A 16283-nucleotide genomic window follows, 5' to 3' on the forward strand; every position below is an offset into this window, starting at 1 on the left:
TTAACTCCTGTGTATGTCTACAGGAAAGACGTAACACAATAATGTTTTTGACCCTGATATATTAGCAGATCGCCTTAATCACAAACCATTCTAAAGTTCCATTTCCAAGGACCTCGGGTCGGGACTGTCGGGAGGCGTTTAAGAAAGGCAACAGGAGACCCACGCGAAGGCAGCTTTATCGCGCAAAGACTCGCTATAGCGATACCTACTGCCTCTTTTACTCGTATTTCAGTTTTAACATAAACGCATTGTTTAATGCTGGTCGCTTCTATCATATTGGTGTATTTTTTACAGCTAAAAGTTCCACACTCTGCAATATGATTTTTTATATAGAAAATATTAACTGTGTAAACTAATAGACTGTCAAACATAGGTTCTGTTAGCCTATCGTATTACCTTTGCAGGCGGCTAAACCACTAAAAGGGCCATAGACTGTTTTGAATGAAAATTTACCCCCGCACACAAGCAGAGCCGCAGGCACAGCTATAGTTCGTTTCTTTAAGCATTAGAAAAGAGGTAAATAATCTAATTTTATCTTTTAATTGAAAAACGCTTTTTATAAATCAGTAACTATTACTTATGAAAGCAGAAGAATATGAATGATCGTTTTAGATTCATAATTGTTACATATATAATTGGGTAGGTAAAGTTTTTTGAAGATAGGCAAATTATATTTTTTCCCGATAGTATTCATTATAGCGATCACGGAAATGCAGCTCTTTTATTTTTATATCATTTTATTGATTAAATATAATTTTTTAAATGATCGATATGACGTTTGTGAGGTGAAATGGCAGACTCGAGTAATTAATTCCTTGGCGCGTAGTAAATGGGACGAGATAGAAAAAAAATCGATGTCAACTGTCAGTCTCATTCTTGGAAAATAACTTGCAAATAATTGGAAAATAATGGTCGGACGAAACATTTGTGTTTTCTTGTAATTGGATGTCGGTGTGATTTCTAGAATAAGTATTTTTAACGTCCCTAGCACGATCAACACGGATATTTTGATAATGATAACGATTGCTTTCGACTACTTGGCACTGCTTCTTGGAGAACATTTTCATTAACACCTCCACCACGACTCTTGGACTGCTACACGAGTCATTTTGGATCTCAGTATCAACACAAATTAACACAATAGATGGAGACGATCCCGGAAACGTTCGAATGGAAATAGAATATTACAGAGATGAACTCAAAGTGCGTCGTACCGTCTTGTAGGAAGTACAGACGTTACTTTCCAAATTCAGCGTATTTGAGCACACCAAAGTCTTTAACAGCGATTCGGTGCCAAGCTTTGAAGATATATTGGCCAAAATGGTAACTTATACGTTTGTGAGGACTATATAAACGTGATTGTTGTAATGATTAAGATTGTAATAGTGTTAATAACTAGGTCGTTATTGGCTATTATATATGGGCTCGGCAAGGTGTTCACAATATCTGAACACGCACGCCCTGATAATAGAGGCGTGTTCAGATATTTATGAGCACCCTAGCTGCACCAATATATCTGATGGCGACTGTACTTTAGAAAACTTATAATATAAATCCAAAATAATATAATATAAATCCAGTAAATTTCGTTTCGTTTTATTTTAAAATCCACAAATTATTATCCTTAAGCATTAACATTACAACAGTATATAGAATCACGCTGTGTGGCGTGCCCTTGAAGAGAGTTGAGAGGTTCAAATATGGTCAATATGGATAAGTATGTCTGTAGGGTAAATGTGCTTCACGTTGGGGCCTGTTTACATATTGATTAGTGTTGATTGCGGGTTTAATACATTTGCCACTATACACAAGTAGCAAGTGTATCAACTCGCAAAAATACTACATTTTTGCTTCCATTGAGGTATACATAGTAAGCACTATTCTCAAATTATGTGAGGAAATAAAACAAATTCAATTTAGTAAAGCGTATTTAATAGGGGTAAAGTGACGCGAATACAATTAAAAAAACAACGCATATTCTTAGTTTATATTAAATGTAGATGGCTTTTTAGTTTTCACTTGGTCACAGAAATACGCTAAAAACCACTTTCAGAGTAGGTGTTTCTTGCGTTTTGGCTGTCCTTCTTGTGTCCTTCCACAGCATGAGCATGTCGTAAGTCCTGTTGTATTTGTCCCAGGACTTAGCAGGAAGCTAGTTATTCATTATTAAGTTTGCTTCTGCTTTAAAATGAGGCGGTGCATGCCGTCTATTCCAGGTCGTTTTCGTCACTTGAACTCATTTTGTTTATTACGAGTATTAAAATAACAAGCGGTAACTTATTGAGTATTGCACAACGAATAAACTTTGCCGCCTTTTATTTGCATATTTTTTAAAATTATATTACCACAGATACAAAGCATACGGTACGCGCATGCGTCAATCCGCGCGCACCGCGCAGCGCCCTTTCGCGGTGCTAAAGCGGTATCCAGACGGGACTGATCAAATCGGTCGATTTGATCAGAAATGAAATTGGCGTCAATCTCCAATTTTAGATATATGGTGATATTAGACCCATTTAAATTGAAAAAATGCCCCATAACGAAAATACTAGCCTCACAAATTGGTGTTCTTGTGTCCGCACCTCATTTTATTGGTCATTATCGGCGGTTGAATTCGGCGAGCCAAATTGGCGTTTGCGTCGGTACGTCCCGATTCGATCGGGCAATTTAATCAGATTGGCGAAAAATTGACTAATTTGGATACGCCTTAAGCAACATCGAGTTCACGATAATTTGACATATATAGATGGTCAAGCAAACCTTGTCAGTAGAAAAAGGCGCGAAATTCAAATTTTCTATGAGACGCTATTCCCTCGCGCCTACATTTTTCAAATTTGCCGCCTTTTTCTACTGACAAAGTCTGCTTGACCAAGTATAATAATAATAGATTTTTAGCATAAGTTGCATTTCATAAAACTTAACCCAAATCATTTGTACATTTTCAAGTCAAAGATAAAGACATGTTGGTTTTAAAATTTTAATAAGTATAGACCATAACATTGTCATGATCTTGTAACATTGTTAAAATAAGAGAGTCTCCCATTTTCATTTTATTGCATTTTTTATAAAATGTCTTTAGATTCTCGGGATATCTTGGTCCTAATTCGATTGCTCTTTTTTATGGAAATAATTATATCCTTCAGATTCACAGGATGCTCGAGGCTTAGCCGAATAACACTGCAAGGAAGTATGTCATGGCTCAATGGTTCTAATTAGCCATCAGTATAATACCGCCAATGAATGTTTACATCCACCTGAAAATAAGAACAACATTCATAAAATGAGGATAACCACACAAAACTAACAGATGGTTGAAATTGTTAGAAAAAATTAGACCGATTTCTTGTTTACGAACTTAACAGCTCATGGCAATTTAATAATAAAAATCAAAACACAAGTGAAGAAAGTTTTCTGTACCTATGTATTTCACGGATACGTATTCCTGTACGGCCATTGCTCCTCTAATTCAACGGCATTGTGCTTATCACTGTTATGATAATAATAGACAAATTTTACCTAAAAATAAAATTTATATTAAGTTACTTACCTTGTTCCAAGCCTTCAAATTGAGATGGCGACATTCGTTTCATACTGGCAACACCACAGTTCCGATGACGTCAGGCGCAATACCGGCTTTTATAACGGGTTTTTTCCATGCTTTTTCGAATCCAGCTGGCAGGCTGCGCGCCAATGCTCAGGTCATTGGACTCTCAATTTGATTATCTTGACCTACCGTCCAATAGTATGACGGTGGACGGTAGGTAGCCACTGTAGATAGACAGGTGGCAAAATAGCCACTGTAGGTAGACAGGTGGCGAAGTTTTGTTATGTAAACAAACACAGTATTCAGAGTTGCTGAAGGTACTTGTTTTGTTTACATAGGTAGCACGGTATTTCATTGACATACCCGTAGCTGAACAAACAAGCTTAAGACTAAACCCTACTGCTGAAATAAAAGCTTTAATAAATAATACTTACTCTTGCTGAAATATAAGTATTATAATTATGATAAAATGCGTATGTGAATGAAACTAATCGTGTAGTATAAAATAAAATCTAAAATTTTACAAAATGCCAGCAGGCAGCAATGAAATCAGGCTTGGAACAAGGTAAGTAACTTAATATAAATTTTATTTTTAGGTAAAATTTGTCTATTAAGTTGACTGTACCTTGTTCCAAGCCTTCAAATTGAGAAGTGTTTGTTATCGACTGCTGGATGAGAAAGGATTGTTAGTATTCAAAAGATCGCCAATGTGAATAAAAGACTAGATAGATTTATAAATAAACCTGTATTGTATTACTATAAAAATCACTAACACCTGATCGGTATGACCTTATATTAATATTGATTAGAATGTACGTGTATTATATCGTATCAAAACATCTATCTAAAGGATTAGAATGTGAATTAAGAGTACTAACAGTTTTTCTATAAAACTTATGAAATGTAGTCGCACTTTGCCAATTGCCTCTTTCTAAGATATCATTAATATTATGATTATCAAGCCAGCCTGACGAAGCAACTGCGGAACGGACACTGCCCGCACTACTGTTTATATTAGCGTCTTTGAGGACTGCCTTTACCCATCCACCAATGATGGTTCGTGAAGCTGGCTTTACAGGACCACATATAGAAATAAATAGGTTATTTATATTCCCTCTTCGGTTCTGAGACAAGGAAATTAATAATTTTATCCAATAAACGGGATCTATATTTTTATTGTAATCACACGTTAACAATTTCCAACCAGATTGCCTGCGCGATGAACTGTCCGTCTTGGAACCGAATTCGGGCCAAAATATAATACAGTCAGAATCAATCTTACAACTGGAATCATTTATACTCAACAACGTCAGGTCGTGTACGCGTCGCCCTGAACAAAGCAATAACAAAATCGCACATCTCTTAGACACCTCAAATAAACTGGTTTGTAAAGGTTCGTTATTCTCCAAATAAGTACACAAATCTCTCACATCCCATATACTCTCCTTACGAGACATTGGTCTACTCAAAGCTATAGCTTTCAAAGCCTGGCGAACAACTATATGCGAGCTCAGCGGTGGGCCTGAACGTACGGGACAAAAAGTTGAAACAACAGATTTGTGTAGGCAAATCGTACTATGCGATAACTTTTCTATTAAGTGTAAGTCTGTAAGAAATCTGGCCAAATCTTGCGGTTCTGGATTGTCTCTGGCGACATTATGGGCAGTACACCACCTGCACCACCTTAGCCACGCTGGCTTATAAGAAGCTAACGAGGATTTTCGCCAACCGCTTGCAAGTAAATCCTTTTGCTTATCGTTCCACGTTCCTAGCAATGCGGCCCACCCTGTATCAGCCAGACTTCTAAAGCTATCCGCTTGACATCGATTGGAGGTCTCAGAGTTTGCGTGTCTACTAACCGGTTCTCCAGGTCCCGAATTTCTATTGGAGGGGCCAGGGATCGGCTCTTCAGGTCGCTGCGCCAAAACACCTTCTCCCAATTCGGCACGATCAATAGGTACATACCCTCCGCGTCGTTCAGGTGACCGAGAACTCTCGGGATTAGACACGGCGGAGGAAATATCCACGCCAGTTGATACACCCATCTCCGACTGAACGCATCGACGAAGGACGCATCCGGATCCGTCTGGTCTAGAGTCGCATATGCCGGCACCACATGGGCTCTTCTCGACGCGAAAAGGTCTATTTGCGGTGTACCCCAAACCTTGAATATCTGGTGTGTCGCTGGCGACAGCAGGTGCCACTCCGACTGACCGCGAAACCTTGAGAGTCTGTCTGCTTCCGTGTTGTATCTGCCGGGAATGAACTGGATTGTCATGTGAACATGATAGCGGTCCAGCGCATCCAGTACCCGATAAGTCATCTCCATCATCTGCTGTGACCTCGTACCGCCTTCGTTGCGCAGATATGACACAACCGTTCGATTGTCCGACATAATCATTAGAGACGATTGCGTCAGTAAGTGGCTCTGCGATGTTATTACCTTCTGTACTGCCATCATCTCTAGGAGATTTGAATGTTGACGAGCCTCCCACTGCGACCATTGGCCAGCTAACTGCTTGTTGTTGAGCAGAGCGCCCCAGCCCTGGCCCGACGCATCCGTAGTCAAAAAGAACTGGGGCGCTGGAGGGTGAAGAGGAGATGTGGCAGTTACGTTGTGGATCCACCAATCCAGCTCGTTGTATAGGGTTACTGGAAGCTTTACCTTCGTTCTTGGGGTCATGTGCAGCAGCTGGTTGCAAAACGTCATCAACAGCCTGCTGTTGAGCCGACCCCTTGGAACAACGAAGCTGGCGAAGTTCATTAGACCCAGCAAAGATTGGACCTGTTTTAATGAAGCGCACCTGTGATTTACCATCTGTTGGCACTTTTGCACAACATTTTGAATCTTTGCTTCTGGGAGTGACTTCAGGTTGCTCCAAGGGTCCCATCGAATACCCAGGAACTCCATGGACTGCTGGGGCATTAAGACGGACTTTCCGTAATTTATAGTCCAGCCTAGGCCCTCGAGAATCTGTAGGGTGAGTCTTACTTGATTCTGAAGCAATGATCGGCTCTGGCATGCAAGAAGAAAGTCGTCCAAATATACGATGACCCTGATACCACGAGATCTCAGCACTTCCGCATTCCAGTTGGTGACTAGAGCAAATGTCCTCGGAGATGATGCGAGACCGAACGGCAAGGAGGTCACCTGCCAAAGCCGGTGCTGAAACATTACCCTCAGGAATCTCCGGTGTGAGGCCTTGACTGGAATATGAAAGTATGCGTTGTGGAGATCGAGCTTTACGAGCCAATCTCGTGGTTGAAGAAAGTCTGGGACCTTGTACATATTGATGAGGTGAAATTTGGCCACATATATGTACTGGTTTAGCTGTCTTAGGTTGAAGACTGGGCGTACGCTCCCACCTTTTTTTGGAACCAGAAACATGTTCGAAACAAAACTTGGGGTCAATGAAGCCGGCTCTAGCACACCCTGTTCTATCATGCCTTTCATTTGAGCGATCATTTCTGGACTTTCCTTCGTGAATAATTTTGATGAAAGTCTGGAGGGGTGAACTAGAGGCGGTTTTTTGACAAAGGGTATCCGGTACCCAGACAGAATTTTGACTATGTAGTCTGGAGCCCCCATGGCTTTCCATTGGTTTATATAAAGCTCCAGTTGACCCGCTTGAAAGTCGAGATAGTCAGTCGTAGCGCCTGCGAGATCGCTTACCTTGCCTGTTCCTGTAATATTTGTCGCTTCGCTGATTGGATCGAAATGGCCCAGCCTTTCGCTTTCTGTCCTGAGGAGCCTGAGCGGGAGCAGCAGAGGGCCCAGGATACACGCGGAAACCAGAATAGTCCGCAGCCTTCTTGCTCTGCTCCGGCTGTGAGACTCCTTGCGCAGGAGCTCGTTTGCTAGCAACTCCTTGCGCAGGAGTGCGTGGACAGAAAAATACCTTGTCGATTCCGCCATTCTTCGTTATACAGTCAGAAAACCGCTTGTCATCGAAGAGGTGCTCTTGTGTTGGAGGGATCTTTCGAAGAGATTCCTTCATGTAGCGGTCCTTGACGAAGTGCAGTACTCCATCTCTCCGTTGCTGGATAATGTCTGCGCGACGGCCACAGACCATCTGCAAGAGGTCCAAGTGAATGCGAGAATAGTCACCCTCCGAGAACACCTCGTTGATTTTGTCTGCTACCGCCTCCACCGTGCAATCGCCTTGCGAGCTTATCCAAGACACGAAGGTCTCAAAGCCAGCTTTCAATTTCTCATTTTGTATGATGAGAGCATGAGACACAGCAGCTAGAGTCTTTTCCGTAACGGCGAGGGCACGGTTACGATCAAAAGACTTTATCATGTCATTACTTTCCAAATCAGTAAAGCCAGGCGATGACACGTACGTATTCTGAGCATCTATGTACCGTACCTGCGACCAGTCGTTTGAATTGAAATGCTGCAACTTGTCCAAAATATCAGCATGCTCCTTTGAGGTTATCGCGCCCGCTGACTTGAGGGTAGTCTCAAGTTTGAAACTAATATCCTTTGCAGGCCCCGGGACAGGCACCGGAGGAGCCTCTGGAGTCTCCAGATCTTCAGGCGAGACAATTGATAGCACGTCCGAATCACTGGAGTATTCCCGCGGGCGAGTAGAGAAATTGTCACGTAAAGACCTTACCTCATTGGCCAATTTGGACACTACATCCTCTAACCTGGTCATCCGCTCATGCTCAGTTAAAGCCGTTGCACCCGGATCATGTTGAACATTATTAGTATTAGAACTCGCCATAATGGAACTGAAATTATTTAGAAAATTACTTAGAAAATTTTCTAAACTAATAGGTGTTTCCTCTGCCAGAAACAAATCGCCAATGACCTGAGCATTGGCGCGCAGCCTGCCAGCTGGATTCGAAAAAGCATGGAAAAAACCCGTTATAAAAGCCGGTATTGCGCCTGACGTCATCGGAACTGTGGTGTTGCCAGTATGAAACGAATGTCGCCATCTCAATTTGAAGGCTTGGAACAAGGTACAGTCAACTTAATTTCAAATTTGTAGAATCTGCTCGCAATCTCGTATGAACTCGCTTATTTTTCTTGCAAAACTCTGTCCAAGGGTCAGCGTAGGGGCCGTCGTGTAGGGGTGGGGAAGAAAACGTTGTCCAATAATTTATGCAGTGCCAAGTTATCGAAAGTAAATTCAATCTTTGTCCAAATACGCGCAGATGTCGTGGGGAATCAGAAGACCGTGGGTCGTGCTGAGGTCGCCGAAAATCTCAATGATAACATTAATAGCAATTCGCAAGGTAACATGAGGCTTGTCCGTTATTTTTCGGGAATGAGAGCTAAGTGACACTGACAGTTGACATCGATTTTTTTTCTATCTCGTCCCATTTACTACGCGCCAAGGAATTAATTACTCGAGTCTGCCATTTCACCTCACAAACGTCATATCGATCATTTAAAAAATTATATTTAATCAATAAAATGATATAAAAATAAAAGAGCTGCATTTCCGTGATCGCTATAATGAATACTACCGGGAAAAAATATAATTTGCCTATCTTCAAAAAACTTTACCTACCCAATTATTTGCCGTGACTTATTTTTAAAACGCGTTTTTCAAATAAAAGCCACATCAAGATTGTTTACCTTTTTTCTAATGCTAAAAAAAATGATACGCTTGATATTATAACAGGTGTACATGTGACAAAACGTATCTTACCTCATCAATGGATAGTGAAAGGTCTCGTAACCTACATTATCGTAGGTCAGACGGCGACCGTGAAGTAAGGATAACTGGTTTGATTATAGAGATGTAACGCTACCTATATCGATTACTTATATCGAGTTTTCTGTATGGATTTAACTAACACAAGTTGCAAACTTGTGGTAGCCTGGCTTTGCAAAATTAATTTGAGTGGCAAGTGTTTTCGCATTAGCATTGCCGTCCAGGGAGGGAATGCTGCCAGCATCTTTGGCACAATATCGCGGGGGCCTAATTTGACGTATTTTAATTTAGATTAGTTTAGTTTTTAGTTTTATATAAGTATTTTAAGATTGTTTGTTTGTTGACCAATAAACTTGTTTATTTATTAATATATACAAAACAACAATATAATAAAACAAAAACTTAAGACTAGTCAAACAGTCCCCCCCGAGTTGTCCCTGGCGCAAAGGTACCCATCACAATAAATGTTTTTTTTTTATTTGTATAAAGAATAAATAGTGTTTTTATAAATGTTTAATAAGGTATTATTGCATTAGTTATTAGGCATTAGTGATTTGTACTTCTAACGTTCCGGTGTTTAACTTTTTTTTTCGTAATTGGTTTGTAGTCAATTATTTATTTGTTCTTACTTGTAAATAAATAAAATCTCAAAGTTAACTTGATACAATATATTTTAGAATTAGTTTTATTTGAATATGATATTGTTTGATATGTTTTGTTTTGTGAAAATACTTATCGCCAAATACTGTTAGAAGATATTTATTTTGTCGATGTTATGAGCACAGCACTATTATGTCATGATAAAGTTTTTTATCGACAACAGTTCAATCGTACTCGTGAATCTCAAAGCTCGCTCACTATTGTGCTTAAGCATTTAATTTATGGCTTGTTTATTTTTGTGAACGGTTGCGTTTATTTTTAACTAATTTGGAGTCCAAAAAAAGTGCGTTACGTAATTTTCAGTTCTTTTTAGTGTAATGATAATACAATATTTATTTATGTTAAAAATTTACGAATAATTATAATAACATCGAGCTTAGACAAATTAGGAAATATTTTTAATTTTTCTGTATTTATTTATTTTATTAAAAACAGGCTTTAATTGTAAGGTTTGTTCATTATTATTTAAATATCAGAATAAACATGATATTAGTGGTTGAATTCTTTTTAATATCCAATAATTGGCCAATAATGCTCCAATAATTTTATTTTCACCACACCAGCTCGGAAAGGCTTACTTTGCACTTCAAAAACTGATAGCAAAGTTGTATTTTATTCACATGTGAAGCAAAGTAATCAAATGCAAATTTTGAGTTGTTTTCTTATATTTGCTGGTAGAATTGATTTTTCAATGATGATTTTGGATGATAAATATTTAATAACATTCATTTGGATTTGATTCGGTTTGATTTTGTTTGATATTTTGCATTTAATATTTGCTTCGAGATGGTGTGGTGAAAAATTTTGTGTTTCACTCGGGGGCAAATTTTATTTAACTCTCGTGCTTTGAAACCCTCGCAACGCTCAAGATTCCATGTTTTGAATTTTGGAGTCTTTCGCTTGCTCGGATATCAATATTAGCACGAGCGGTTAAACAACTTTGCCCCCTTGTAAAACAAATAACAATTTTTTAAATTTACTTAAATTTATAATAATATATTAATTTGTTCGCCAATTTTCCCCAAAGATTCACAAAAACGACCCCATATTTTACTAATTAATCATGAATTAATCTAGCGCGTAAACGATGGCGGACAATCCAAGCGGAAGCGGAAGTGAAGATTGCGAAGGTGTCAGACTAGTTGTCGTAAGTATTTTAATCCGGATCTGTTCAAAAATAGCCTGTTGTACCTTGAAATAAAGTATATCATTCATCAGATCATCACATTATGATTGGGGCATGCGATTGCGAAGTCGTCATATGCGGAAAACTCATTAATAGTGGATAAATCTTAAACGTGATTTGTAGTCGTGAGATAATTTGAATTATACTGTTTTACTTGTAGCTACTTGAAATAATGCTTCTAAATATAACTTACTAGGAAGCGCTGGTGGCCTAGCGGTAAGAGCGTGCGACTTGCAATCCGGAGGTCGCGGGTTCGAACCCCGGCTCGTACCAATGAGTTTTTCGGAACTTATGTACGAAATATCATTTGATATTTACTAGTCGCTTTTCGGTGAAGGAAAACATCGTGAGGAGACCGGACTAATCCCAATAAGGCCTGGTTTCCCCTCTGGGTTGGAAGGTCAGATGGCAGTCGCTTGCGTAAAAACTAGTGCCTACGTCAAATCATGGGATTAGTTGTCAAGCGGACCCCAGGCTCCTATGTGAGCCGTGGCAAAAATGCCGGGATAACGCGAGGAAGAAGAAATATAACTTACTAGGGGGAATATAAACATTTACAAAGTGTACCTAAACTGGGATAAACTACGAATAGTTTACATGTATCGATCAAAAGATTGGTACGACTGAAGTATATATAATCAGATGCGGTATCATGGTCGCATTTTTATGCCATGCGTCTCTTTCGCACTTACGTATTTGTTAGAACGTGACAGGAACTGTGACAAATGATAAAAAGCCGATCATCTTAGCCCTACAGTTCTTCCATCCATTCATGTGTTTTTTTTTTCAGCTTAATTTACCAGAAGATGAGGGCGAGGGGCTAGGCTTCCGTTTAACTAGAACTTTATGGGACCCTTATCCTTGGGTAAGTACATATAATTGTTTTAACTTGCTAAAAGTATATTTTACCCATCTGTAAATGTAAGATTCAAAATAATATTTACAAACGTTCATGTAAAAATAAATCATCATTACATAAACTTCATTATGCCAATCAAACGCAGTAAAATCTGGTTCTATTTTAAATATAGTGTAACGAATTTAAACGCAGGCGCCTCAGTTGGGCACTCGTTGTGTACATATAAATATCATTTTTCCCTATGATTTCTAGGTTTTAACATTAAATAATATCTGTTACTGTATCTTAGAATGATATTCTAAGGTCTTTTTAGGACCGTTGGCCTTCTCTTTACGCCCATATGTCTTAACACGAATTCAAAACTTTTTAGCTTTTCTATCTTATAAGTGCCCTTTAAATATAATTTATTGTAGACTTGGCTAATAAATTCGCGATAGACTCGTCTATAAACGTGAGTAATATGAAAACGCGGAAATTTTAAATATTATTTTGGCTAAAAAAAAAAACATTTGTATTAGCTTAACATTGAAATTTATAAAAAATCTATGCGACCTAATTTTTCTTGTCAGGTTCGTGAAGTAACGCCAGGAGCTAGAGCTGACTTGGCGGGACTGAAAACAGGGGACTGTTTGCTTCAGGCTGACGGAAAAGATTTACTTGGTTTACCGGTAAATACTCAATTTAATATGAGTTGAAGTTGAAACACTAAAACACTAGGTCCATGGGGCCCCAGCGCGCACAAGTTGTTCGCAGAAATCGCAAGCTTCTGGTTGACGTAACTGGTGACCGAAGAGCTGGCCGCTACCTTGCACAACTTATCAGCATACAGCAAGGAAATGCCGCCAGCATCCTTCGTTCAAGGGCCTATTTTACATTTAAGCTAGTTATTAATTTTTTTGGTAGTTCATACACATACCACTGTACTCGTTTATAACTTGCATGTAAATAAATGATGTTATATAAGTTCAAAATTTGAGATGTAGTTCAAATTTCTATTTACTTTAAGTATCTCTACAAACAAACGTCTTTACATAAACTTGAAATAATATTTTACATGATACAGAAATAAAAACTACTCACCATGGAGTGAACGTTGGTTTTTAGTAAAATTAAGATTTAAGTGATTGTAAGCTACACCCAGTCTTCATATTATAGACTCCTGATTATTATTTTATTATTTGTAGGTCGGACAAGTGGCTGGGTTGATCAGGGGAGATGGAGCGGGCCACGGCATTTCACTTCTTGTTTGGAACTGTGGAGTGGATCCAAAAGATGATCCAGAGGTATGCTTGTATTACAAGGACAACTAATCGCATGATTTGACGTATGAGATTTCGTAAACCTAGATTTTACGAAAGCAACTGACATCTGACCTTCCAACCCAAAGGGAAAACTAGGCTTTTTTGGGATTAGTCCGGTTTCCTCACGATGTTTTTCGTTCACCGAAAAGCTGCTGGTAAATATCAAATGATATTTCGTACATAAATTCCGAAAAACTCATTGGTACGAGCCGGAGTTTGAATCCGAGACCTCCGGATTGAAAGCCGCACGCTCTTACCGCTAGGCCACCAGCGCTTTTGTCAATACAATCAATACAAATAATAATAATTCAGCCTAGGCTTAGGCGTCCCAATGCCAGCCAGTCTTTTTCTTTCATGCGGGATATGGCTTGGCTTCTAGCCCTGCTGGTCCAGTGTGGGTTGGAGATTAGACAAACACAATTCTCACTAAGATAACTGCATTCTAAATATGTTGTAGCTCCTCTGGAGTTGTGGTGGAGGATCTCGCGGTGAGAAGTCAAGGAGAGCGCTGGCGGGAGTCGTAAAAGCATTGTCCTGCTGCGTCTGCGCCGCTACTGCCACAAAAGCACTAAACTGTGCACGGTCACACTTGTACTGCGAAGGTTGGTTTTCTTTATTTCCTTCACAAACTACCTACCTATGAGCCTTGAAGTTTAGCAATAAAACTGTGCTAGATTACGTCTCAGCTAACTTTGAACCGATATCAACAGAACAATGTGAAGGAGTGTCATTATAAACACAATATTTCCATAGAAATTTTATATTAATGACATTACTACACGTTGTCGCTGCAAATTCCTTTAGCTTGGGCAGACACTACACAATTCTACATAGTAAGTACTTAAAATTAGGATTAACAAAAACTTAAACTTATTCACATAAAACACTATAAATTTTACCTTACTTTAAAATTGCTATTATGTTTACTGGAGGCGTCTGCTTAAGTTAAAACCTGATGATTGAAAGTTGCGGTAAATTTTCAGTTTCACATCTTAAATACCTTAAGAAAGCGTTATAACAATTAACTAGATAGTTCCATTATATATTTTAATTTAAACCTCTATACAATTCCGACATACACTATAGTTCATTTTTTTAGCATTGGAAAGGAAGTAAACGATCTTGAAATGTCTTTTAATTAAAAAAACGCTTTTTTTTAATCAGTAACTATTACGTATGAAAGCAGAAGAATATAAATGATCATATTAGATTCATAATTGCTCCATATTTGCCGTAAAATACTTTAAAACGTGTTTTTCAATTAAAAGACATGTCCATTATTTACCTCATTTCTAATGCTAAAAAAACGCACTATAAACTGATTTGTATAAGTAATTAACGATACCTTTACGTTTTATTAAAGCATGCTGGAAGAGGCTAGAACGCTGTGCTTTATGCAGAGAAGCACTACCGCCCAAGGATTCTCCGTATGCTAGGAATTTGGTCGCTGAACAGGTAAGAATTTTCCCTTTGGCGTTAGCGATCACTTGTTTCCCAAATTAATTGCATAGCATACCAGAACTTTGTTCATAATGAAGGCCAAACATATAAAAAAATTGCAATATTTACCTGACATTAATTAAAAACCATAAATGCTGTCTATCTCTTTTTATTAAACATATTTCCTGACCTCTAAACTAGCGGTATAGTATGATATGGCCCTTTGCAAATAAGCACATCACAGTCTTATTGTATTGTGTTTTTCTTGTGTATTGGTTCTTCTTGCAAAAAACACAATACAATAAGACTGTAATGTGCTTATTTGCAAAGGACCATATCATACTATACCGCTAGTTTAGAGGTCAGGAAATATGTTTAATAAAAAGAGATAAACAGCATTTATGGTTTTTAATTATTCTTAAATTTTACAGGTTTTCGAAGCAATAGCAACAGAATATGAAATCAAAGACGCAATCAAAAAGCCAAGTGAAACTGCATCCGCCTACGCATCACCCAACAGATCCCCTAATATGTCATCTGCAGCCTTCCGGAGAGGTCAATACCATCTATCAGCAATGAGGAACCGCAAAACTGTTCAGTTTATTGATAAATATAAACAAAACTACGCATCTGACCCTAATATTCACAGATCTCTTAACCAAGATTCGAAACCAACAATCGAAAATTCAACTACTGAAAATGGAAGAAAAGCTTGTGATTGCCAACAAAGCGGGAAATCAGAGAAAGTACCGGAAATACGAATAAACGATGAACAGAAATGTTGCCATAGCATGTTACAGCATAGTTTGATTGCTCGTGCAAGACAAGCCTGCTCATTGGTTGATTTGCAAGCTGCGATGCAGTCTTGTGTGCTGTCGAAATCTTTAAATAATATTAACACTGAAAACTGGTAAGTTACAACTGGGTACATGCACTTATTAGGTACTAAGATTTAATAGAGTTAGACCAAGAAGAGTGTAACTCTGTACCTATAAGTCTTAATAATTTTTTTTTTACTCACATCAATCATGACTAAGACTTATTTGTATTTTTTCAGTAACGAATCCGGGCACCACAGTGGCTCTCTTGACAACTTGAAGATAAATTGTAAAACTACCTCAGGTTAGTTTATCATTGAATATGCGTTGTAATGTATGTGTTGTTATTATTAATCAATTACACAAACTACTGAGTTTGTATAACCTAACTGTTACATGGTAATAGAAAATAATAAGTAATTCTAACTGTAAATCTTTTTTTTTTCAGATACGCCGCTTTATGTCCTTTCCGCTCCACCGATTTATGTATTAACGTGTGATCATAATAAAAACTAATAATGTAAAGTTATGTATATAAATAATGTAAATCTTATAATTTGTAAGGAACTGTAAGTGCCATTTATTTTGCAACGATATCATGTTATAAATAATTAATAAATTTTAATAAATATTTAGAACTCTCTACTACTTGTTATATTTCTACCATATAGAAGAATTTTTAAGGATATGGATACCCTGTATATGCGTTTCAATACTGCTAGAATCGAATAGTAAAAAATACCATTTTCCTACCACCACGAATATATATTAGGATGAATAACGGGTTGCCTCTAAGTATTGCAAAC

The 16283-nt window shown here is 38.2% G+C and overlaps 2 protein-coding genes across 2 annotated transcripts in view; both read left to right on the plus strand.

Moving 5' to 3' along the window:
• Positions 1–16283, plus strand: part of LOC134677551 (zinc finger protein OZF-like) — a 94873-nt gene that overhangs the window by 59863 nt on the left and 18727 nt on the right. The window lies entirely within an intron of this gene.
• On the plus strand, positions 9230–16103 carry LOC134677725 (uncharacterized). The gene is made up of 10 exons (XM_063536188.1): positions 9230–9271; positions 10951–11020; positions 11850–11924; positions 12488–12586; positions 13103–13201; positions 13677–13821; positions 14583–14674; positions 15091–15569; positions 15717–15781; positions 15926–16103. The coding sequence occupies exons 2-10, from the start codon at positions 10961–10963 to the stop codon at positions 15991–15993; spliced, it is 1182 nt and encodes a 393-aa protein (XP_063392258.1). The 5' UTR covers positions 9230–9271; positions 10951–10960; the 3' UTR covers positions 15994–16103.

Source organism: Cydia fagiglandana, chromosome 26 (assembly GCF_963556715.1).
Source record: "Cydia fagiglandana chromosome 26, ilCydFagi1.1, whole genome shotgun sequence".
NCBI classification, from domain to species: Eukaryota; Metazoa; Arthropoda; class Insecta; order Lepidoptera; family Tortricidae; genus Cydia; species Cydia fagiglandana.